At 46.8% G+C, this 22,659-nt stretch overlaps 2 protein-coding genes across 4 annotated transcripts in view; one reads left to right on the top strand and one right to left on the bottom strand.

The window, feature by feature from the left end:
• The window catches only part of EPX (eosinophil peroxidase), a 15,997-nt gene extending 10,903 nt beyond the window's left edge, over positions 1-5,094 (top strand). Inside the window, exons 10-13 of the mRNA XM_036757336.1 lie at positions 2,262-2,517; positions 2,865-3,035; positions 4,397-4,634; positions 4,893-5,094. Coding sequence (XP_036613231.1) covers positions 2,262-2,517; positions 2,865-3,035; positions 4,397-4,634; positions 4,893-5,094 — 867 coding nt within the window. The remainder of the gene's footprint in view (positions 1-2,261; positions 2,518-2,864; positions 3,036-4,396; positions 4,635-4,892) is intronic.
• Positions 5,095-6,421: 1,327 nt separating this feature from the next.
• On the bottom strand, positions 6,422-21,774 carry MKS1 (MKS transition zone complex subunit 1). 3 transcript variants are annotated; one of them, XM_036758053.1, is made up of 18 exons: positions 21,671-21,774; positions 20,143-20,252; positions 17,592-17,662; positions 15,622-15,777; positions 14,150-14,247; positions 13,290-13,418; positions 12,908-13,012; positions 12,146-12,254; positions 11,836-11,892; positions 10,932-10,974; positions 10,311-10,373; positions 9,457-9,527; positions 8,901-8,970; positions 8,620-8,727; positions 8,012-8,145; positions 7,472-7,554; positions 7,277-7,374; positions 6,422-7,187 (listed from the first exon to the last, which is right to left on the bottom strand). In XM_036758053.1, the coding sequence occupies exons 1-18, from the start codon at positions 21,748-21,750 to the stop codon at positions 7,105-7,107; spliced, it is 1,668 nt and encodes a 555-aa protein (XP_036613948.1). In that variant the 5' UTR covers positions 21,751-21,774; the 3' UTR covers positions 6,422-7,104. The 3 variants fall into 3 exon arrangements, with proteins under 3 accessions (XP_036613948.1, XP_036613949.1, XP_036613950.1); XM_036758054.1 differs by having other exon boundaries at positions 8,620-8,724; positions 21,671-21,759; XM_036758055.1 differs by lacking the exons at positions 17,592-17,662; positions 20,143-20,252; positions 21,671-21,774 and adding an exon at positions 16,089-16,092.
• Between the last annotated feature and the right edge of the window lie 885 nt (positions 21,775-22,659).

Below are 22,659 nucleotides of genomic sequence, written 5' to 3'. Positions count from 1 at the left end.
CACAGTCAGAGGTTCAAGACCTCAGAGCCATTCATTTTAATGTAACTTTTATATTATTTTACTTTTTAAACATTAACAAGCACTAATTTTCACTCTCTATCAACTCCCTCCCCCATCATGGAAAAGAAAAAAAATCCTTATAACAAATTTGCATCACTAAGCAAAACAAATTCCTGCATTGACCATATCCAAAAATGTATGTCTCATTCTGTACCCTGAGTCCATCACCCCTCTGTGAGGAGGTGAGTAGTATTTTTCATCATCAGTGCTCTGAAAGTGTGGTTGGTTATTGCATTGAACAGTGTTCCTAAATCTCTCAAAGTTGTTTGTCTTCACAGTATTGTTACTGTGGAAATTATTCTCCTGGTTCTGCTGCCTTCACTTTGCATCAGTTCATACAAGTCTTCCCCAGCTGTCTTTGAAAGCATCCCTTTTGTCATTTCTTCTTCTTCAGTATTTTTTGGGTCTCCTTTAGCAAGTCATTGACTTGTTTTTCATGATTTTCTTGCATCACTCTCATTTCTCTTCCTGATTTTTCCTCTACTTCTCTTACTTGCTTTTCCACATCCTTTTTGAGCTCTTCCATGGCCTGAGACCAATTCATATTTTTCTTGGAGGCTTTTGATGTAGGCTCTTTGACTTTGTTGACTTCTTCTGGCTGTATGTTTTGATCTTCTTTGTCACCAAAAAATATTCTCAAGTCTGAGTCTGAATCTGAGTCTGTTTTTACTGCCTGTTCATGCTCCCAGCCAACTACTTGACCCTTGAGTTTTTTGTCAGGGCATGACTGCTTGTAGAGTAGAGAGTACTTTGTCCCAAGCTTTAGGGTCCAAGCACTGCTGTTTTCAGAGCTACTTCTACACAGCAAGCTCTGCCACACCAGCTCTCCTCCTCCCCCAAGAACCACCAACCAGGATCACGACCCAGATCCAAGCAGGGCAAAGCAGGCTCTGCACTCCTGCTGATCTGCTGCTTAATTCCTCCCACTTGGTGGACCTGGGGCCAGAAGCAACCTCAGTTGGAGCTCTGGAAGCAGCTGCAGAACTGCACCACCTCCACCACCCCCAGGGCTGGGGCCGACCACACACTCTTCTCACTCCATTCCAGAAGTTTGTCCACTAACCTGCTCTGTTGTCTTTGGCATTTGTGGGTTGAGAAGTCTGGTAACTGCCACAGCTCAATGATTCAGGGCCCTATGGCCTGTTCTGCCTGGCTCTCAGTCTGGTTGGTCCCGGCACGACCCATGCTGGGCTGTGCTCCTCTCCACTCCCAGATCCATGTGATAGACCCTTCCCAGCAACCATCCAGTCTGTCCTGGGCTGGAGCCCTGCTTCCCTCTGTTATTTCATGGGTTCTACAACTCTAGAATTTGTTCAGAGCTATTTTTTACAGGTGTTTCCCCCCCTTTGTCATTTCTTATGGCATAAGTATTCTATTACACTCACATATCATATGTTTGGTCATTCCCCACATGATGGATACCACTTTAGTTTCCACTTCTTTACCACCATAAAAGAACTACTATATTTTTAATATATGGGTCCTTTTCTCCTTTCTTTGATCTCCTTGGAGAATAGGCCTAGTATGAAGTTTAGTGACTTAGCGACATAGTTCAAAATTGTTTTCCAGAATGGCTGGGCCAGTTCACACAATAGACCAAGAATACATCAGTGTGCCTGTTTTCTCTCAGTCCCTCCAACATATGTCAGTTTCCATTTTTGTTACCTTTGACAATCTAATGTTAGGCACTCTTCACCTCTCACCTGGACTATTTGCAATAGCCTCTTAATTGGCATCCTTGGCTTTAAGTCTCTCCACTCCCCAACCCAACCTATTGCCAAAATAATATTCCCAAGGCATGGGTGTGACCATGCCACTCCCCCGTTTAAGGAGTGTTCTCGTGGTTTCCCATTGCCCCTAAGATGGCATTTCTCATGTCTGCCTGTCAGCATCCCTACCTCCTTCAAGGTTCTACTCAACTGCTTTCCCTCACTGATTCCCCCAGGATATTCTTTGCATGTATTTTGTATATAAATATTTGTAATTTACTTATCTGTGTATGCATTGTTTCCTTCCAAAACAGCATAAGCTCTTTGAGGGCAGGTACAGTTTCATTTGTCTTTCTATCCCCAGCACCTAGCGCAGTGCCTGAGACATACATGGTAGGCATTTAAACGCTTGTTGAATGAAAGATTAGATGAACAAATGAATTCTGGGTAGGGGAAAAGGGAAATCATTCCCTTGGCTGTCTTCTCTTCTAGATCATCACCTACAGAGACTTCCTCCCCCTTGTTCTGGGTCGGGCCAGGGCCAGAAGAACCCTGGGTCGCTACCGGGGCTACTGTTCTCGAGTGGACCCCCGTGTCTCTAATGTCTTCACCTTGGCCTTCCGTTTTGGTCACACTATGATCCAGCCCTTCATGTTCCGCTTGGGCAATCGGTACCAGTCCTTGAAATCCAATTCTCGAGTCCCTCTCAGCACTGTCTTTTTTGCCAGCTGGAGAGTTGTAAATGAAGGTAACTACGATTATCGGAGATGTCTGTTTCAAGGGGCAGATGGGGATGGGCCTCCAATAAGCAAGACTCATTGTTATCATACAGACCTCTTCTCTCTGAGAGAATGCAGAAAAGGTCCTCCAACACAAGTGGGCACATGTACCATTGCCCTCCACTGTCTAACCACCACCACCACCACCACCCCACAAGAAAGATTTCTCTCCTATGGAGGCTAAGTGAGGCTGGACAGGTGATGGGTGAAGTTTTTAGATTGTCATGGCTACAAGTAGGAGTGAGGTCTTAGCAGTGCTGCTCCCAGGAGTAAGGTCTTTAAATATCAGCTCCTTTCAATATTTGGTCTCTCCCAGGTGGAATTGACCCCATTCTCCGAGGTCTCATAGCCACTCCAGCCAAGCTGAACCGCCAAGATGAGATACTGGTGGATGAACTTAGAGACAAGCTATTCAGACAATTCAGGCGCATCGGGCTGGACTTGGCTGCTCTCAACATGCAACGTAGCCGGGACCATGGTCTCCCAGGTAAGAGAACTAGACCATCCTTACGTCTATGTTGGGATCCATATTGGGAGGGGCTTTGGCATCTGGGTTAGCTCAGGCAAAGGCTCTCCCCTGGGATCTCTCTTCTCCTTACTGGCGATATTCTACCTGATCATCAGGACCTCGGTACTTCCTAACCCAGGCTGCTTTAAAGAGGTGTCATCAAGGGATTTGATCCATAATTTTTTCCAAAATGTACAAAGGGTGGGGTGAGTAGTAGGTCAGATCTTTGGCCACTAATAACATTGGGGCAGCCTACTGCATGCCAGCATCAGTTTTGCCTGGCTCCCAACCTGGGAAGGAGAGGGTGGGGGAGAGAAAGAGAGAGAGACAGAAAGAGAGGCAGAGAAGAGAGAGACAAAGGGGGGGGAGAGAGAGAGAGAGAGGGAGAGGGAGAGGGAGAGGGAGAGGGAGAGAGCACAAGCTCTTCTCCACCCAGCTTCTTGGTGGCCTGTGTTGGAGAAATGTGGAGACATAGCTGTTTGGGTCCCCTTGAGCTACAGGCCTAGAAGGGCACCCCAGTTGTTCCCTGCTTCTCCTCTTCCCCCAGCTGAACTCAGAAATGTTTTTCTAGTCCCCATTCTTGTAGTTTCTGCAGTCCTTCTTTTGGCCAGCCAGGGCCTCATTCTTGTGTTTTTTTTTGGTGGCTGAGTTATAGCCCACATGGTAATCTCAGCCCCAGGTTCATGGCAGTTGCCCAAGGGGAACACTGGATCCAAGCCTGGCATAGCCAACTCCTCCTGAGTAGGTTCTGCTGGACCTCAACCCTTGGGAGCTGGATTTCTTAGATTCATGTAGTCAGGTTATCATCAGATATATCCATACCTTGGAACAGTGGGGGAAAAGTGATGGATTTGGTTAGACAGCCTGCTTTTACGGGTTTAGCTCTGCCAGTATGTGTGACAGTGGGCAAGTCATGTTACTTTGAGCCTACAGTCTCTCAGTAGTAAAAACTAGGGGATTAGATCAGAGAAATCCTTTGCATCTCTATGATTCTAAAGTTGCAAAACTCAAGTTTGCCTTTGACCTCTCCTACTTATCCTTTATATCCTTGCAGCATAATGGTCATTAGGCACACAGCTTTGGGTCAGGTGAACCTGACTATATATTCTGATTATGCAAGCGGCTGTCCAAATTTGCACATGCTTATTGCATGGAAATGTGAATGTTCTCAATTTGATGAGGCCAGCCAGACGTGTGCAAGGTGGCTGTGCTTTCCGGAAGTGAGGTCTGTACTGGAAGGCAGGGAGCTCTGTGTTCTAGCCCAGACTTGGATGACCAGAACTTCCTCTCTGCGAGTGAAGTCTGGCAGGAGACTGGAACTGTTCCCTTCTTGTCCCTAGGGTACAACGCTTGGAGACGCTTCTGTGGGCTCTCCCAACCCCGAACTTTGTCCCAACTTGCCCGGGTGCTGAAGAACGCCAAGCTGGCAAGGAAGTTCATGAATCTGTATGGGACTCCTGACAACATTGACATCTGGGTTGGTGCTGTAGCTGAGCCCTTGTTACCTGGGGCCAGAGTAGGGCCCCTCTTGGCCTGTCTCTTTGAGAACCAGTTTAGAAGAGCAAGAGATGGAGACAGGTGAGTGCTCTTTGTTTGAAGGGGAGGAAGAAGAAAGGAACACTAAAATTCTCACCTAAGAATTAAAGTGAGGAATGAGAGCAATTGATGTGCCTCATTTCTTTTGAACTGGAAAGATGAGGGCAAGCCCAACTGAGATTCTGGCCCTTGGGTGGGCATTCCATCCAAGAACAAATTTCCCACTTCCATCCCTGCTGCTAGTTTTGCCTTTAGGGGTCTCGTGTGGTTGCTCCCCTCCACAACCATTTTTTTTTGAAGGTTCTGGTGGCAGAAACGAGGTGTCTTCACTCCGAGGCAGCGCCAGGCCTTGAAGAGAATCTCCTTATCTCGAATTATCTGTGACAACACTGGTATTACTACTGTCCCCCGGCACATCTTCAAGGCCAATATCTACCCAAAGGGTTTTGTGAACTGTAGGAGAATCCCCAAACTGAACCTCTCGGCCTGGAGACGCAGATGAGGACCATGCAGGTAAAAGTTCCATTCTTAGGGTTTGGAATCTTCCTCTTTCCTAGAGAGCAAAGTACCCAGGCTTCTGGAGGGGGAGGGAAGGACTGAGGTTCACACTCTGTGTGGGATGGATAGGAGAAAATCTCCCAGGGGCTTAGTACTTACTTGGTTGTACCCTGGGGCTGTTGTTAGTCAATTCCAAGTTCTGGGGCTTTGGGTGAGAGTCCCTCTCACCCTGGACTTCCTTACAAGACACTTCAGGCTGCCTCATTTCTAGATCTATTGGCCGGCTACATTTTTAATCACTTCTGCTTGTTCCCACAGAAATCTATCCAAGCCTCTTCCCTTGGCGGAAAGGAGTGATGGGATAAGGCAGTCAGAGGCATCCAGGAGCACCCTTTCTCTCTGTAGTCCCATTTCTTGCTGATGCTTTCACTGGCTTCACTCTCAAAGCCAAGCTTACTGCTTGGGATCAGCAGTATGAGTTCACTGGGTACCATGTGCCAACCCACCTCAGATGCCTTCTGGTACCAAGCTTTCACCCCAGGCTCCCAGCTGTATGGGCCTGGGAAGTCATGCTAAGACTACCGGCTGTGGATCCTGGCCCTGCAGGAACCTTGGGGCCCCAGGCCAGAGATGGAGTTGGCAGTGAGCTCCCCAGCTCTGGGGTAGAAAAGTCTTTTTCTAGATCTCTGAGACTCAGACATCTCACAGTCCCATGGATCCCTGCAAGATCCCTCCTCTGGGGCTAAAACAGATTCTTGGCCTGTGGGCCAAGGGTTCCATCCTGCTTCTGCCAATAAAGCACTGCTGAAAGCAGAGCTGTTACTCTTTGTGTGTTAGGGGAGGGACATTTTCACAATCTATTCCAGTGGGGGCTGCGTGGGGGAGACACAGTTAAGAAGGAAGAAAGGGAGGGGGGAAGAGAGAATTTAAGTGTTCCCTATGTGCTAGACACTAGCTAAGCACAGCCTTTGGTTAAAGTGATATGGCCAATCTCATATGCTTAGGAAAAGTGCAGAATGTCTTACTTTCTATGACTTAGGGGCTGATTTCAGTCAGTGAAGGCGCTTCACGGCCAAGAGCATTATGGGTGGGTGCTACTGCAGATTTTCCCACTCTCTCACTGAAAGAGAGTTGTTGCACCTTTTTGTCTATATGCCCCCTAAGGAACAAGCCCACACTAGGAGACCCCCTGAAGAATATCATAAATGGTGGGTATGAAAGGAGAAAGGGATTCGAATCTCTCAAGCAAAGCTAGTCCACCATATCACCCAGTTCTGAGAGAACACAAGTGTGCCAGCAACCTGGGTGGAAAATTAGACAAGAAAACATGAGAAGGTGTAAAACAAGTTTTATGTTTAAAATCTAAAAGCAAAAACCCAGCACTCAACAACGTATACAAGTTAGGTCAGATTGGGCAGGTAAGATACATACCCATACCCATGCATACTGTCACAGACAAACACCCTCCTCACCAGAGACGTACTCATCCCCTACACACACACGCACACACACACACACAACCACACAGATACCCTCCCATATTCTCAACACCACACACAATTTGCCTAAGGCAGAAGTCAAAGAAGAAGATGGTTTTGAGAGAGGCAGAACTCTGATGGTGATGAATACCCTTATTCATTTTACCTCTTCTTTCTTTCTGGCTTCCCTTGTGAGGTCAATAATCACCAAACACCCCAGGTCCTAATCTGCTGCCCTTGCCTGCTGCAGGGCAGGCCAGTCTGGGGTTTCCTGGAGGGAGCAAGCCTGCAATAAAGTCCCTCTGTCTGTGCAGCCCTCATCCTAGAAAGTGCTGGCCTTGCTAGACTCTGCCGTTAACAAGATGCAGACAGAGACAGAAGGCTGCATATGAGCCGCAGGGCAGCCCATGGTCTCAGACGGCTTGGAGTAGCTGTTCTTGGTTCTCAGGGAGCAGATGACCAGGGCAGGAGAGGAGGAGGGGGGAGAGCCAGCACCTTAGAAAGTATTGTGGTAGGAGCTGCTGCTGGCTGGGAAGCTACAGCATTGGGGAGCCCACTAGATCCTGAGGGAGGTTTTCCCGAGCCTCCTGCATGCGGCGTCGGGCTCGCTGGAAGGCTTCTGAAAAAGCACCAGATGAAAAGGGGTTAGTCTGTCTGGTCAGGGGAGAATAGGTGTGTGCAGGAAGCCACCATATGGGAGAAACCCACCTAGCACATTAAAAAGGGTATTTTGCTTGTAGACTCCTCCTATGCGGTCCAGCAAACTCTGCATCTTCTTGCAACTTAAGGAAGACTCCGAAAAGGCCCTGTTGGGAAGCACCAAGAACAGTCAGTAGTGTCTGGACTAGGGTGGGGAACCTCCATGCAAGTGAGCACCAAGCAATCCGGGCTAAGGCCACTTACTTAGATTGTTGGAGGCAGTGAAAGCGGAAGGTGACGCTGCCTGTTGTCTCAGTGCGGAACCCAAAGCGGCTCAGACGGTTCCCCTAGGGAACAGATATAAAAGAGCATCAGTGAGCTACACTACTCTACACTACCTTGACCAGCAGGCATCCTCACCACTGCTCAGCTAAAGGCAGGCTCAGAATTCCAAGTTTAGGAATAGCTCCAATTTTGCCAAAGAACAAGGTGCCCAACACAGATGGCTGGCTTCCTGTAAATACTCCTTCCTCCTGTCTCAGGGAGGAGGGAGGAAGAAGGGGATTTTCTGTTTTCTGAGACTGGCAGCACACTTACATCTTATTTTAGAATGTAGCTGGGGGCCTCCTAGAACATGTGGATGGCACCACAGACAACCTTGACTATGGAAGGGAAGGGGATCAGCCCTAATGCCGGAGCAATGGACAAGTCAATATGGGACTTGTCCCATATTTCATTTCCTCCTGAATAACAGGTTGGAAGCTCAGGGTTCATTTCCTTGGACCTAGCCAGTGAAAAACTCACCTTGAAGTTCCCTGGTATTCGCACATATGATAGGTCTTCCAATTCTAGAGAGCCCCCAATGAAAAACCTCCTCAGTTCCGCCAGAGTTCCTGACTCCACTGGCCTCCACGTCGAGACTGTCATAGTATGAGACCCTATTTTGTTAAAAGGACAGTAAGAATATCCAATAAGAACACTGAATCAAAAAAAAGAACTCTGATATATACCTTGCCACCAGTGAGTCAGTGACAGCAGCCATGCAAACATTTGGACCAACAATGACCTGGCTTTTAGTGGAGTTTCAAAATAAGCTGCCTCCTCTCTCAAAGCCCTAAAACCAAGGGAGTTTAGAAGAGACACCAAAGAGTTCCAAGAACGTCACAACAAGCTGAGGAAGTGAGTCAGAGCTACATCCAGGAGTCCTTAATGGAGAAGGAAAATACACCGAGAACTTGAGAGAAACATGAAGTACTTACAATGCAAATGTCTTCAAACCCCTAATTAAAGCTCCTTTACCCCAGAAACAGAACTGCTCTTTGGAAGACCCCTAGTTCTATGATCGGCTTACTGAGGGCCGAGAGCATCATTACGATGCTACGATAGGAGAGGAGAACAAGGGGTGGATTTACCCGGTGCTAAGGGCAGTATAATGGAGCCATAGCCTTCCACTCGATATCTCTGCCAGAAGTCCAGTGAGATGACCTCCAAGTACAGCACAGGCCACTGAGGGAAACCTGCTTGGGGTATATGAGTAAACAAGAGTGGTACCCAGTTACTGCCAAAGACTGGCCCTGGATCAGGAGATAAGGCAGTGTGGAATGCTGCAAAGGGCATGGGTGTTGGAGTCAGGGGACTGATGACCACAGGGGCCCCTTCCAGCTTTAAATCTACAAGCCCATGACCAACTTACCAAAATATTGATTGTCATAGAAGAATGAAGCCTCAAATGTGAAAGGGTAAGAGAAGTAAGCCACTTCATCCTGGAGGAGGGAGAGAAGGATCATCAGGCCACAGAAAGGCTCACAGAGCAGAAAAAGCAGCCTTCCTTAGAACTTCCCCCTGACTTTAACCATTCAGAGAGTCACTTTCATAAGACTGTGGGAGGCCTGGTAGTGCCACCCAGGGACACTGCAATTCAGAAGCAGAGCAGAAGATCCTCCCACACAAACCGCTGCCACTGTTGGCTTCATTTGTGGTACCCGAATCCCCAGCAGCCAGCACAAAGGCCTATCACATAGCTGGTGCTCAATATGCGCTCGCTGATTGGTCGTCTGATTTTTCTGGGGGCAAAGATGATTACCCTGCACCAGAGGGACTAACTCAGGCCTCTGAGAGAGAGCCCATTACTCAGCTCTGGACACAACCCTGTGTCCTATGTCTGCCTGATAAAGGAAGGGCTTCAAGTGCAATCCCCAAAGCAGATTTTCAGCTATCTTCTAAAGATTCACCCTTCTCTTTCTCCTTACCGTCCCTACTGACTTGGTAACACAAGTCTGTGTTACTCCTGAGAGCTGCTGAAATGACGGACTTGACCAGTCTAGGAACCAAAAACCAAAAAGCAGTTAGTCCACTGGCACCTTCAGAGGCTGGAGTTGAGCGGCCTAGAGCAAGATAAGGCACCAAGAAGAATCATGACAGCTCTCAGAGGAAGCTTTAGATAAAGCCAAGGGAAATAGCTGGGTACCAGCTCAGTTCACCTACTATGTTCTGGGCACGGTGCCAGGTCCAGGGATAATATGTGATGATGATGATGATACTAGCTAGCATTTATATACCTTCAGGTTTGCAGGACACTTTACAAATGTTATCTCATTTGATCCTCACAACAACCTGGGAGGTATTATCTCCATTTTACAGGTGAGGAAACTGAGGCTCAAGGTCACATGGCTAGTGTCTGAGTCTAAATCTGAACTCTGGACTCCTTGGCTCCAAGTCCAAAGTTCTATTCACTGTACCCCCAGCTGCCTGAGGATGCACAGGCCTTATCCTCAAGAAATTTGAACAGCCCTCTTCTTTCCAGCAAACACTCTGCTTAGATCTGTGTTAAATAGTCACCGGGAGAAAAGGGAAGAGGACGTCCTACTTGGCCCCCTGTTAGTCACTCTATCTGCTCCAAGCCATTGACTCCAGGGGACAGTGAGCTCACAGGAGGCTTCCCCTAGAAGCTCTCATCATAGCTAAGGACAAACTGAAGGGAAAGTACATCCTAGCACCTACTTTGCCTGTACTTTGAATTAAGTGGCAACATGAGTCCTTCCCCATGGAAAAACATGTCATGAATTGGTTGGGTACCGTCTCTGGAGGTTGTAGCGTTACTTACGATCAGGCAGCTCCACAAAGAAGTGCACATAGAGACTGTCATATTCATAGCCCTGGGCTGAAACTGAAAAGAAAGGTAGTAGTGGGAATGGGCCTCTGTGAATGACTTCAGCATGTTACACACACACACACACACACACACACACAGGCATCAGTGCTTCTGCAATACAGTCCTTCATGGTTCTGATCTCCAGCCACTCTTCAGGTTAAGCAAAGATGCCTAATGATTTAGCCCTGAGAAAGCTCAGTGCTCCATCACACTAGCATCACTGACTATCACAAGTGCTTCCGGCTTCTGTGGGCTAAATGTAGGACCTCCTTCAGGGTGTGGTGGCTCACCTACAATGTCATGTGCTGCCCAAGGGATCTGCCTAAGCACAAGGGATCACTATGACGACCACAGAGGATTCATGCAGTGTTCTAAAGCTTGGGAAACACAACACAGAGTACCCTCACAACAGCGTGAGATGACTGCTACAGGTATTACCATCCCCATTTTAGAGAGGAGGCGTCTGAGGCACAGAGGGGCACAATGACTTACGTCCCAGGGTCAAACCCAGGGCTCTCCTGGCTCCAAGTCCAGCTGTCTCTGTACTCTACCACATACTATCAAGACACTTACCTACTTCTCCATTTACAAAGAGCCGCAGGGAGCCAGGAACAGTCTAAGGCAGAGAGAGTGGAGAAAAGATTAGGAAGTCCTAAAAGATGCTGTCCAATAACCAGAGCCCCACTTCCAGGGATCACAGATACACACCATTAAGGCAAAAGGGACTTGAAGCTACTACCTGATCCCAGGTGTCAGGACCTTGGGGTGTGTGTGACTACTACCTCCCACTAATGTACTGTTCTCTTATCTCTGAAAAGTGGAAAAAGAAAAAGCACAGAAGGCAAGTGAAAGAGATCAAAGCAATGGGGAAGACCAATAAAAACAGGTCAAAGACAGCAACGGCAGCTGCCCGCTGAGGTGCACGGGAGAATGAAGCACCCAAGGTCCTCTTTTTCTTGGATGGCAGAGGGCAGGAAACCAGTATCGGATCCCACCCACGGGAAAGCTATCCATTCCTGTAGATTTAGATTTTGGATTCAGAGCCAGGAAGGAACTTGGCCAACTATGTAGTCCACCTACTTTATTTTACAGGCACTTCTGCTCACTCCCTTACTCCCTCAGTTTCCTTCACTGAAGCCCAGAGTGGCCAAAGGCACACATAGGGAGTAAGTAAAAGCAGTGGGATTTAATCCCAGATCTTCTGACTCAAAACTCAGTGCTCTTTCTACTAGGCTGTACAGCCAGACTTGGAGATTCTGGACAAAGGATAGAAGGATCCCGGCATCACCAACTTAACCTGTTTTTTTGGTTAAAGAGTCAAGGAACTGTTGATGATGGTGCCAACATCACTTCCCATTTCCTGGCACTTGAAAGAAAAATGCTCAGGAGGCATAACAAACATACGCTTGGTTAGCCACAGTCATCCTGCTCTGAATTCATGCAATCAGTCATACTGCAGGGAACTGAGGCTACTCACCATCTCAAAGTCAGAGCCCACAAGGCTGCTGAGGTACTCCTTGTGCCGGCCATAGAGCTGAGGAAACAAACCAAAAAGCAGAAACTTAGCCCCTTTTCTCTCTTAGTTCTGACCAGTAAAGGGATGAGAAATAACAAAGGGGGAAGGCATGGAAAACTAGGTGACCACAGATGGTCCTGATTTTCTGGCCAGTCCTACATCCCAACAACAGTGAAGAAGAGGAACTGCTGCCCCCATCCTGGGACACAGTCTCAGCTCCCAGTCTCTGGGACCCACCCTGGAGAGTTGTGGGAAAAAAAGGAGGCCTTACATCCTTGAACACACGCTGTTCCCGCTCTTCTTCCTCCCGCTGTGCAGGTGAGGACACGTTGTTAATTGTGTACTTCCACAGCTCCTGCTTCTCCCCCTCCATTACAATTCTGCTCAGATCACAACCATGAACCAAAGTTAGAGCGAAGACATTAAGGCCGGGCAAAGCAGATGTGACCTCTAAGGTCTGGTCTAGTATGTTTGCCTGGGAGGGGGCAGTGGGGGAGGGGAAGGATGGAAAGTACTTAGAAGCTTAATTTACACCTCCCACAGGGTTAAATATGGTTGGTTGTCAGTAAGGGTATGACAGTTCAGGATGGGGTGAGAACAAGAATGACCCTCAGCTTAATTTCATCCATTCCTTGAAATAAAACTGCTCCAAGGAAAGGTCAGAAGGAGACACAGACAAGCAGGACAGTTTGTTTTCTATTATTATGTTGAACAAATACACTCAAATACACAACAAATACACTCAAAAAAAACTGTCACAGAATTTCACAGTTCCACATACAACCCTCTTTTCTAGTTTGTCTGCTGAAATTTTATGGTTGCTAAATTAATAATTTAAAAAGTTTTTTAAGAACCCTGCTCTAGTCACTGTCCCTGAGGCAGGCTATTCCACCAAAAGGAGAGCCTCTAAAGTAAACAATGGAAAGGAATCAGACTTTCTGAAAATCTCAGTTTCTTGCATCAAAAAATGAGGTCAAGGAAAAAGATTTCAGCCCACTGCCCTCTCCCCAGTAGCCCTCCCCCCTTTCCTCACCGGTAAGGCGCCTTGTTGTCTGTGAAGTCTGGTTTCACTGTGATCACTCCATTACTGTCCACTTTCAGAGTGCACAGGACTTGTTCACAATCACTCTGACCGAGCCTATGGACCAGGAAATGAAGACTCACATTCAGGACCAAGGACAGAGGGGGAGAACAGTAGAAGGCCAAGAACAGCCGAGGGGCAGGCACCTTTCTAATCTCCCTTGGAGTGTAACTATCACCTCAGTGAATAGTCTTCCAAACAAAACTGAGAGAGGCAAGAGTTCCTCCCACTCCCCCCTACAGTGACGACGATCTTCTTTTCCCATAGACAAATATTATAGGTGAAGGAAAGAGAGGACAGGTATCTGGGCAGTGTGGTCAAAGGTCTCACTCACTTTCCATAGGATCCCAAGTCTGCCATGATGTACATGGTCTGAAGCGGTGTGTTGATGACATGGTTGCTCCTAATGAATTCTTCTGTTGGCTTCCAGGTGATAATTCGGGACTTGAGTACATTACCTTCCCTGTAGGAAACATCATGGGAACACTGTTCTACCTATCCCCGAAGGCTCCTTCGGGCAGAGATGTGGGGCAAAATAAAGCCTGGAAGCACCAGAGAGTTAGAAGAGGGAACCCACTACCCCCCAAGGTCATCCATTCCGCTTTGGGACAATTCTACTTCTTTCTGCCATTGAGCCTAAGTCTGCCCCTTGTGGGACCAAACAGAATAAATCTAGTCTTTCTTCCATGTGATACTTTCAATTACTTCAACAACAGCTGTCACATCCCACTCTAAGTCCTTTGTTCTTAAACATTCCCTGTTCTTTTAACCAATTCTATATAAAATGACCTCTAGGCCCTTTGCCTCCCTGACTGGTATTACTGTCATGCCTGACTTTTCGTGACCATACTTTGGGTTTTCTTGGCAGAGATACTGGAGAGGTTTGCCATTTCCTTCTCTAGCTCACTTTACAGATGAGGAAATTGAGGCCCATAGGGTTAAGTGACTTGCCCAGGGTCACACAGCTAGAACGTGTCTGAGTTCTTGGCTGTCCCACAGCTAAAGGAAGGCCTTCCTAAAATGTGGCCCCCAGGAGGGGATACACTAGTCTAGATTTGGTCTGCTCAGGACAACAGCATGGTCACCTCTCCGTTTCATATCTAGGAGGATAAAGGAGACACTTTCAGGGGGCAAAAAGCCCAGGCTGGCTTCAACAAGTTAGTCCATGTCCCTCTGGCACCTGTTTGTACTCACAGCCCTCGTCGGTCCTGACGGCGACGCCTGACATTCGCCATCCGCTCAACCAGGAATGAGGGCACCTCATTGTCTGAGGTGGTCATTTTCTGACAGTGCTAGGAGAAGACAATAGCCATATGTCACCCATCTACTCATGATAACCTGAGGCTGAGCAACCAAGGGAATATTCTTGTTCTCTGTTCCCAATCCCAGGACCTAGGTCTAGTAAACAGTCACTAATTACCTATGGTAATGAGGAAAGAGGTGGCACAAGTGATCCACAAACGCTCTCCCCTTGGCTTTATTTTGCCTCATAATGTAGACATCACAGTAGCCTTCTTAACTAAGTCTGGATTATGCTAATATTATAATCAGTTTGCATCCTCTGAGCACATGCCACCCAAAGGCAGGGTGAGGTTACCCAGTAACATGCTATTTCATCAGGGAGTGAGGAAAGTCATCTAACGATAAAAACCTTTTCAGGATTTCTACACACAAATAAATTGAGCATTAATCATATTTTATTTTAATTTTCATAAAGAAAATACCCAGGACCCAAACCAGATAATTCATGCCGTGTTGCACAGCTATCCTGAGGATAGCATTTGATTCAACCAACAGCACTTATTCAACACCTACTGTGTACAGAGCACTCCACCCAACATTCCAAGACAGTATGGCAGACTGGAAGAGCACTGTATTTGGGTCAGACCTGAAACTGAGTTCTAGCTTTGCCATTTGCTAGTTCTATGATGCTGTGGTCAAGTCACTTAATCTCACTGAGCCTCAGTTTCTTTTCCTGTAATTTGACTAACTCCCTGCCTCCCAGGGTGGTTATGAGGAAAATGCTTTGTAAATTAAGAACAACATAATTATTATATAACGTGTTAAAAGGAAAAGCAAAAGACACGGTCCCTGTGTGGGAGTTTAGTCTCAATGGAGAGAAAGAACGCATGCGTGTGCATGTGCGTGTGCGTGCACACACAACGACATGCACATTCCCAAAAAAACATGTTAACAAGTACAGATATATGTAGTACCAATTCAGTGCAAGGACATAAGTATGAACTGTGGCCTAGACACAGTCTCACAGCTGTTTTGGATTTCTCTTAAATGCCCAAACAGAATCTTAGCTTAACTTCTGATGGAGTTCCACATTCCAATCTTTATCTTGTGCCAGAATAGAGACAGCTTGAGAAATGTTTCTCCCCTTTTGCAATCTACATACCTATCTTGGTTCCCCCAAGCTCTTTAGACATGGGATCGACATTAATAAAGAAGAAAAGCAGTAGCCACACCCTCTGCAAACTGGGGTCACTTTATCCCAACCTGGCTGTTACCCCAGAGCAGGAGACATCAGGCTCCAGTCAAATACATCCTAGTGGCTAGAAGGGGTGCCCATCACATCCCTACAGGTTTAGAATCTCCACACAGGGCACAGGCAGCTAGAAGGGGAGAAAAGTTTGAAGACAGCAAAATGAAGAACATACCTCCTTCAAGTTGGTGTAGCGATCGGAATCAGTGTAGGTGAAGATCCGGCGATTCTTCCTGCCCCCAGAAGCCTCCAGATTTAAGATTTCCTGGCGATATTGATGATCCAATGGGGTTTGACAGGCTGTCTCATTCTGGTACAAGTCCACCTCAAACTTCAAGCACAGGGGATAGAGAACAGGTGTCCAGTGAGAAAACCTTCAAACGAAATTTGTGTTGTTTCTCACCGAAACTGATCCTACAGAAATTTATTCTCCTTGGCACATTTATATATAGTCAACTCTCAGTTATCCAAGCTAAAGAATGTGAATAGAGCAGAAATAACATTGGAAGGGCTGCTGAAAGATAGGCACACTAATACACTGCAAGCAGAGCATTTAATGGTGAATTAGTCTAGGCACAAAAACAGTTTAGAATTAAGCTTGAAAGGGTTACTAAGAAATCTACATCTTTTGATGCAGAGGACCTGATGCTAGGCAAAAACTCCAAGGAAGATCATGACAGAGAGGATGGTCTCATTCATGCCAAGATATTCAAAGCAGTACTTCTGTGGGGGAGCAAAAAGATGGAAAAAAGGAGGTGTCCAGGGATAAGATAATGACTAAACAAATCGTGCTACATGAATGTAACAGATGTTATTTGAACATATGAAGCAATGAATATGGAGAATTCAGAAAAGTATAAGACTTAAATGCAGAGTAAATTAAATCAAAACAAGAGAACAATATACACAATGACTACAAAGTGAATACTATATAATTACTATATAAACACTTATAATGACCAAGCATAGCCACTGAGAAGAGTTGAAAAAAATGAATCTCCCTCCTTGCAGGTGACTATGGGGGTAGAACAGGGCATAAACTGGCAGAGATGACTGATGCGTTGCTCAGGCTTGCTGAAGTGCTTTTCTGTTCTTTCTTTTTCAAGGTGGGTAAGTTATATGTAGAAATAATGGGACTAGGGAGGGATTTCATTGGTGGGGGAACTCCTGGATGAGGAAACTCCCTACCTTAATGCAGGTCAGCACTTTCTTTGAACTTCTCATCTTAGAGAGCTGCCCAGAGCACTGAGAGGTTGAGTGACTTGCCCAGGGTCACACAGCCAGGATGTGTCAGAGGCAGGACTTGAACCCAGGTCTTCCCAGCTCTGAGGCCAGCTCTCTATCCACTACACCATGTTGCCTCTCATTGGGAGATAAATGTGTGGTGAAAACAAAAGGCTTTAATAAAACTTAGATATATTTTTGTTACAAATAAAAAAGAATATAGGACAGGGCATGGATGACTAAAATCTCAGATCATCTTCAAACTTCATTCGGGTGAAAACCCTTGAGATTCCTCCTCTATATGTTCTTTCCCATTAGATGCAATGGTGATGGGTGGGATACAAGTTTCCCTCCTTTTCACTTCCTCTCCTACCAGGAATGACCAATAAGTGGACAATGAGAAAGAAAAGGAAGAGGAAAAATAAGGATCCTTGTATCATAGGAGGATGAGTTGAAGGAACTGGGCATATTTGGCTTGAAGAAGAGAAGACTCAGTGCATTCTCAGATATTTGAGGGGCTGTCTTGTGGAGAAAGGAGCAGACTTGTTCTCACTGGGCAGAACCGGGAACAGTGGGTGGAAGTTACAAAAAGCACACCTGGGCTGGATGTCAGAAAAATCTTCCAATGAGAGCTATCCCAAAGGGGAAGGGGCTGCCTCAGGAGATCTCCAAGTGGAGGCTGGCCGACCACTTGTTGGTAGGTTACAGTAGGTATTCCCTTCATGTATGGGTTGGACTAGAGGCCAATGAGGTTCCTGAGATTCAGCGATATCAAGTGGGAACTCGGAGCTGGCTCATCAAGTCAGATAGCCATTCACTGTGTGTGGATCTGCTGATAACCTCCCTGGATGCAGCAGCAGTCTCTCCAGTCAGCAGTCATGGCTATGAAGGGGGAGGGGGGAATCGAAGCCAATGACTCACCTGACTAAAGAGTTTCTCCTGCCAACCGACCACCACCTCTTCTTCATCCCCTTCATCTCTCCGGTGCCCACCTACAAGACAGCAGAAGGAGCCAGCTGCCTCTTCCCTTCTACTTCTACAGAGGACAACCAAGTACTTGCTTTCATTCACCAGCCAAACACTTTGAGACTCTTAATTGGCCAACATTTATTATGACCCTGTGAGCAGAGGCCTCCCACGTCTTTCTCCTCACTACCCAAGTTTCACCTCCAACTGGGTGGCAGGAGGTAAACTTCAGTGGTAAGTGTCAAACAGTAACACCTTGGCCCTCCTCAAACTGCGTGTTTTTGCTGGAGGAGAATCTTAGCCCCTTGAGCTTACCAGATCATGCCTAGAGCTGAAACGCCTAGAGAAGAAACACAGTACCCACAGAAAGAGGGAGCTGAGGGAAGGCAAAATGATTACTTCCAAGAAGACTCCAGTCCTATCCGGTCTACTCTCACCTTTTTCAAAGAGAAAAGTCTCCTCAAAGACAAATGCTCGATAATGTCCAAGTCACTTAAAATCTGGGGAAGGGAGGGGAGAGGAGGAAAGATTGGGAGGAGGGGTACAGTAGGGGAGACAAGAGAGGACGAAACTTAGAATCACAGATTCAGAGTTGAAGAATCCTTCAGGGATCATCTAGTTGAGGGATCTTAACCTTTTCTGCACCAATCTAGTAGGCAATCTAGTGAAGCCTATGGACCACTTCTCAGAATATTTTTAAATGCCTCAAATAAAATACAATAGATTAATTGAAATAGTTACCAAAACTTTTTTTTAAAGTTCATGGACTTCAGATTTAGAACTCCTGATCTAGTCCAATCCCTTCACTTAAGAGTAAGGAAACTAAGGCCAGAAGAAGGAAAGAAACTTGACTAAGGCCAGTAGTAAACAGGAGAGCCAGGCACAGAAGCTAAGACCTGGGCCTCCAAATCCAATGTTCTTTCCACTTCATATATGTTCTTCCTCCTCCCCTGGGGAATTTTTACAAGAGAAATAAACAAGAAAGGAAGACTCTCGTTACTGAATAGTGTTCCTCCTCCATCCTTTAGCCGATGAAAATTTCAGATGTATACCTGACTCACAAAGATGAATTTCATAGGCAGCCCCCAATTGCTAACAATCTACATGTCAGTTATTTGGAAATCGGAACTCACTTTCCTATAGAAATGTTAAAAATAGGAGTAAGATTCTCTTTATTCCACAAAATCCATTTAACCAATAATTTAACCATCATTGTTTCTGTAGGAAAATCCATCTTAAGTTTCAGCTTGAGACAAAGAGGAACACTGTCCACTTCCACAAGGGGGACTTCCCCAAGTCCCCAAAATGCTGTTGCACAGTAAGCATGTTAAAGCTATATAGTCGGGTTCAAAGGACCAGAGATGAGGAACTAGAAGGGACCCCAAAGCAATCTAGTCCAACTTTCTTGTTTTACAAAGGAGAAAACCAAAGCCCGGAGAGGATAAATTATTTATCTAAAGTGGCACAGTCAGTAAGCAGCAGAGCCACAATTTAAACCCAAGTTCTCTGACTCCAAATCTAGCACACTTTCCAAGGTTTTTGGACATTGAAATTTACCCAAAGTCACGTATATGAGAAGGCATTAAGAATTTCTTACTTTTGTATAACACTTTCAGATACGTTATCTCATTTGATCATAACTGCTCTGTAAGGTGGATATTTTATAGAAGAGAAAATTGATTCTCAGAAATGGGCAACACATCATTACAGAACCTTTTAGAACTATGCAGTGGCATGCACTCTGACAGTCAGGTTCTAGAGCCGTGATATAGAAGATCCTTTGTGTTCAAATCTCCTCATAACTCACCCCCACTCCAGCATTTCCAATCTTCTCACACCTCACACCCCACCCTCCTTTCTCTTTAGAGACTCTTCAAACCAATGACATTGGCCTCTTTGCTGCTCCATCTACTGAGTCTGGGCATTGTCACTGCTTGGAATTCTCTCCCTCCTCATCTCTGTCTCCTGGCTTCTTTCAAGTCTCAAATAAAATCCCATTTTGTACAAAAAGTCTTTTCCAAGCCCCCTTAATTCTAGTGCCCTCCCTCTGCTGATTATCTCCAGTTTATCCGGTATGTAGCTTGTCTGTACAAAGCTGTTTGCAGGCTGTCTCCCATCAGACTGTAAGCTCCTTGAGAGCAGAGGCTATCTTGTTCTTCTCAGGACAATGACCTGTTGCTTAATAAATGTTTGATGACTGACTAGGTTGTGGTACAAGTGTCTAGGCCACAACTAGTGCCCATTCAGAACTCTTTTGGTAAACAATGTATTTCTTCTTTCTCCTCAAACCCTCTTTGAGGAAGCAGAGCAGACCGACCTCCTCAAAGGCACAAAGTCCCAAGGAGTCCAGGACGAGAGCAGAGAATCTGAGACCTCGGGTCACTACTTCTTCCTGGGAGGCAGGAGGAAGGTGAACAGGAATGGCTACCCGCACAGCTCAAATACCACCTACTCCCAGTACCCTCCCCAAATTCCCAACCAATTATATCATCATATGAATACATACCGGCTGATGTTTGTGGGTTAAAGGTGGCCAAGTCTATAGCGTCATTTGCCAGCTGGGGAGATGACTGGCAGAAGAGGAGGCTGCCTGAAGTGACTCTCTGGAGATGAACTCTGATAGAGAGAGAGAAGCCTAGTATAGACAACAAAGTGATGGGGTGGCCATATCACAGAGCTGGAAAAGATACCATAAATGGGAGTGGGCAGCTAGGCAAAGCAAGGCTTTGCAGGAATGTGTGGGGGGAGGGGGGCTAGAACAGGGTTAAAGCAAAGTCTGTGATTGGGGGGAACGAGGCATAGGTAACAGCATATTCAGGAACTGTGGTAGGAACAGACAGGCTTGAGGGAAATTATGTCTGTGAGAGGAAAGGGTGCTTGTGGCAAGGCAGGAGGGAGAATGACTCAGGTCCCAGGGAAGGAGCGTCTATATGATGGGCCCCAAAGACCAAGAGATGGGAACCATGTGACTACAAAACGTTGGGAAGAGGGGGCATAGAAATTTAGACAGGAGCCAGAGGCCCAAAGGAGAAGAATGGTTTAAGTTCATACAGTAGAGCCCCATTGGAACCCAGGTCTCCAGACTCCAGAATGCTTCACTGCACCTCACTGATTCTCGGGAGCCAGATTCTGAACTCTGCTAGACAGTCACTTTGGGGGCCTTTGGGTTGCTCCTCTCCCCAGGCCTGTTTCCCCACTGCTCCACCCCCACCCCCACAAATGAACGAGGAGATGGACTTTATTTTAGGACTTAAAAAAGCCGGAAAAAATCTTACACTTAACTCAGTGAGGTCCTTTGCACCAGGTGCAAGATGCCAAGAAGACAAAACTGAAAACAGGTCTTGCTCTCCAGGGGCCTCCCTAAAGATCCTCTGCCCCGACTGTGTTTCACCAATGTAACTGCCATCATGGGATCTGACTGGGAGACTCCATTCAGTCTTACCTAGGTTCAAATCCGGCCTCAGAAACTTACTAGCCGTGTGACCCTGGGCAAGTCCCTTAAAAAACAAAAAACCTCTGCCTCAGTTTCCCCATTTGTAAAATGAGGATAATAAAAGTACCTTCCTCCCAGGGCTGTCTTGAGGACCAAATGAGATTAAAAACTGTCAAGTGCTTGGCACAGTGCCTGGCACATGGTAAGCGCTATTCAAACATTAGCTATTATCATCAACATGATGATTGACAAGGAGGATGATGTCCTGTGAATTACCAGGCGCAGCTCCTAGGCTCACAGGGTTCGAGCTGGAAGGGACCTCAGAGGCTGCAGTCCAATCTCTTCATGTTACAAAAGAGGGCAGTGAGGCTGACACACAAGTGACTTGCCCAAAGTCACACTGGGGAGAGCGCAGGGCTCGAACCTGGGCTAAGCGAGCCTTACACTACCCTACCCCCATGTAGCCCTGCTCCGACGCTCCAGGGATGCTGCGGGGATGGGGGCGGGGCGGGGCGAGAGGCGGCCTTCGAAGCACATGTTACGTGGAGGAGAGGCAGAGGGGGAGGGGAGGGGCGGGGCGGGGACGAGGGGAAGCCGGTACCGGAGCCGAAGGTTGCGCACGGGGTCCCGGGAGCGATACACGGCCTCCCCGGTATCTGTATTCCAGCCTCGGTCAGCCATGGCCGCCGCCTTACTGCGCCTGCGCGGGGGAAACCGAGCCCTCGCGCGCCCTCAGTTCCCCTAGCAACGGAGCACGCCGGAAGAGCCCCGGTGCAGGGCGGGACGATGACGCAATCCCAGCTCGGGATAGACTGATTGGCTTTCTCTTTACGCCAAGAACGATTTGCGGGGCAGGCGCCTGCGTTTAGAGGCCGCACCCCCCACCCTTCCCGCTCCCCGCCCCCAATGGCCAGGGGCCGTTCTCTCCAGCTGGGGAGTGCGATCTAGAATCTAGAATAGGGTTGTCTGTAAGACCCCTGATAGATGTCAGGGGACACACATTTGTTTTCACTAACCCCAAGGGGAAATTTAGCAATTTCGGATTCTGGGAAGCGGTTTTTGGGTTAGCTGGATCGGGCTGCTCAGAGGTCCAAGACACACAAAAAAGTTAAGAATCCCTCAGCTAGAGCATCTAATGCTACCCCATCATTTTGGAAACTGACAGAGGTAAAGTGATTTTCCTTAGGACGCCCAGATTATAGGCAATCAATCAATAAAATTAAGCCAATATGAAGCCGCTAGGGCACTGGGTCTGGAGTCGGGATAGACCTGAGTTCAAATGTCGCCTCACATACTGTGTGACCCTGGACAAGTCATTTAACCTCTGGCTGCCTTATCTGTAAAACGGGGGCAACAAAACACCTACTTCCTAAGGTGCTTGTGAGAATAAAATGAGATAATACGTGTGAAGTGCTTTGTAAACCTTTAAAGAACTAACTGTTATTATGAGCCACATGTGCTACTTGCTGGCACTGTGCTAATCTTGGTGTGGGTACAAATACAGAAAAGTAAAAATAAAAAACTGCCCTCAAGTAGCTTTTTTAAAAAAAAAGCTTAATTTGTATTTCATTTTTATATTACCTTGATTTC

The sequence above is a fragment of the Trichosurus vulpecula genome, chromosome 4 (assembly GCF_011100635.1).
Source record: "Trichosurus vulpecula isolate mTriVul1 chromosome 4, mTriVul1.pri, whole genome shotgun sequence".
NCBI lineage: Eukaryota > Metazoa > Chordata > Mammalia > Diprotodontia > Phalangeridae > Trichosurus > Trichosurus vulpecula.
The sequence above is the reverse complement of the archived record's forward strand: the minus strand, read 5'-3'. Positions and strand labels throughout refer to the sequence as shown.